The 2,470-nt window shown below is 66.8% G+C and overlaps 1 protein-coding gene across 1 annotated transcript; it reads right to left on the reverse strand.

Annotated features, from left to right (window-relative positions):
* Positions 1-232: 232 nt before the first annotated feature.
* Positions 233-1,750, reverse strand: DIO3 (iodothyronine deiodinase 3). Its single transcript, XM_090265527.1, has one exon. It carries the CDS (start codon positions 1,663-1,665, stop codon positions 751-753), a length of 915 nt encoding a protein of 304 aa, XP_090121653.1. The 5' UTR covers positions 1,666-1,750; the 3' UTR covers positions 233-750.
* Between the last annotated feature and the right edge of the window lie 720 nt (positions 1,751-2,470).

Below are 2,470 nucleotides of genomic sequence, written 5' to 3' on the forward strand. Positions count from 1 at the left end.
CCCAACCTCCCTTTCCCACCCAGTTGATGGTGGTTTCCCCAAGGAAACCCAGAGCGCTTTCCCCCGCTGGTTTTAGGCTCTGCTGAGAGCCCCCTGCAATTCAGAAGCAGCTCGTGGTCAAGACCAGTTAGAGACAGCTCATCATCAGCAGTGGGGCTCCAGAGCACCCAAAATAAGGGGGGGAAACCGCCCTGCCCACCCTCCCCCATCCCGAGCCCTCCCCCCACCACTTCAGAGACAAGACAGAAACACAAAAGCAGCAGGGCGTGCCCTCGCCGAGTGTGACAGGGGTGGGTGCCAGGCAAACAGGGGGAGCTGCGCAGCAGTGCTGGAACCCCGCCGAACTCAGGGCGCAAGGGTCCAGCCAGAGTCTCTTTGGGCAGAGGCTGCTGCGCCTGGCTAAAGGTGCTGGCTCTCTTCTCCGGGAAGGGGCTGCGAAAGAACATAGCAGAAGCCTCTACAAGACAAGTTCACAGTCACACAGGCAAACAGCGGCAGGTGTCCACACTTAGAAGGGAATTTAGAGCCAGCCAGGCAGGTACAGATGAGGGACGTCACAGAAGCAGAGTGGGGGTGGGGGCCAGAGTCTTCAGGCTTGGCTGAGGACGCAGACCCAGCCTTTGGTCTGTGGCTCAGCACAGCTGTGTCGCTGAGCTCTCGCCAAACCTGACTTCGTTTGGAACGTTTGCACGCGGGCCTCGAAGGCGCGAAGGCAGGGCCCTCCAAGTTCAGTCATTGTCCCTTGGTTGTCTACACTGGAGTGGGCAGAGCGCTGGACAGCTGCTCATCGTAGCGCTCCAGCCAGGCGCGAAGCTCGGAGACCTGGTAGCCATCTGGGCCACGACCACCCTGGTACACAATGATGCCATTCTGGATGACGTAGAGGCGCTCGAAGTAGGCGCCATAGGCCGCGCTGCTGGAGTTGGCCATGGTGTCGAGGACCAGGGCACAGCCGGGCGCTCCTTGCTGCAGCACCCGAGCCGCGGCGACCCGGTCTTCCAGGCTTTGGTGCTGTGGGATGCTGTAAGGGGTGTCTGTGGTGACCCAGCCATCGGAAGGGTGCGCCTCCTCGATGTAGATGATGAGGAAGTCCACGTCGCGCTGGTACTTGGTGACCAGGCGCTGGAAGGCGCTCATGCGCGCCATGAATGGTGGTCAGGTGCAGCTGCCGAAATTGAGCACCAGCGGACGGTTTCCTTGCGCGTAATCGAGGATGTGCTGGTACTGGAAACCGTCGGGCAGGACCACTTGGGAGTTGGGCGCCGGGCCGCCCTCGTGGGCCTGTTTGAAGAAATCCAGCTTCTGGCCGTGCCACACCGCCTTCAGCGACGCCAGGGTGCACAGACGGTTCTCATCTGACACGCAGATGGGCGGGTCGTCAGGGGGCACCTCCTCGCCATCACTGTTGAGCTCTACGTCAGGTTCGGGCTGACCCCGGCGCCTACGGCCCAGAAAATGCTTCCGAATGCACAGAAAGTCGAGGAGCCAGAGCATGCACACCGTCCCGAGGAAGCGCGGGAAGAGCACGAGGCACGAGGCCGTCTGGGCGCAGAGCCTCAGGGAGTGAAGCAAGAGGGAGCGGAGCATGGTAGCTGTGGCCCCCAGGGCCCCCTGGGACCCTTCGTCCTCCTCCTCCAACAATCGCGGCTCGGCCTGGCCAGGCATCTGGCGGAAACTGTGCGGGCAGCTCAATTTATAGCCGAGGCTTCACTTGGCGGGAGACTCCACCTCCAGACGGGGCCCGCCCCCTTGCAACTTGAGCCCAGAGGGATGCCCCAGCCTCACGGCCAATGCCTTAGAAATCGCGGGCCTGGGGCGGGCCCGGCGGCTGGAGGGCGGGGCGGCCGGGCTGGGGGCCGGGCTTCCAAGCCAGCGCTCGGGGGGCGGGGGACCCCGGCCGGGGATGCTGCCCAGGACCGCGAGCTGGCCCAGGGACCCGGGCGTCCGCCGTGTAAGTCCTCCAGTCAGTGCGACCGCCGGCGCGGCTACGGTCCCGGCAGCCTGGCCCTGGCCCGCGCACCTGAGCTGGGCTCTCCGGCGCTCGCAGAGCCGCGCCGGAGCTTCGGTTCGCTTCCCGCGCGCCGCCGCCGCCGCCAACGCCGCCCCCGCCGCTGCTGCTCTTACGGTTCCGCTGCCCAGGTGCCGCCGGAGCCCGTGTCCGCGGCCGCCGCTTCTCTGGTTCTGGCTCCCTCCCCGCCAGGGACGAGGACCCGCGAGGAGGCAACTTTGGGTCCCTGCCGCCTTCCCGGTTCGCCCGCGGGCGCCGCTTGCCTCCCGCAGCCCGCTCGCCCGCTCGCCCGCTCGCCCGCTCACCCGCTCGTCTCCCGCGCGCGCTCACACTCGCGTCTCGCACACGGCCACCCCCCGCACGGCCCCGCCACGCACACCACGCTCGGCGCCCCCCACCGCTGCCCGAGGCTGCAGCGCGCGGCCCTGGCCGCGCCCGCCCCGTCCCATCGAGTCCTTGCCC

The sequence above is a fragment of the Furipterus horrens genome, unplaced genomic scaffold (assembly GCF_987537825.1).
Source record: "Furipterus horrens unplaced genomic scaffold, mFurHor1.1.pri manual_scaffold_21, whole genome shotgun sequence".
Taxonomy (NCBI): Eukaryota; Metazoa; Chordata; class Mammalia; order Chiroptera; family Furipteridae; genus Furipterus; species Furipterus horrens.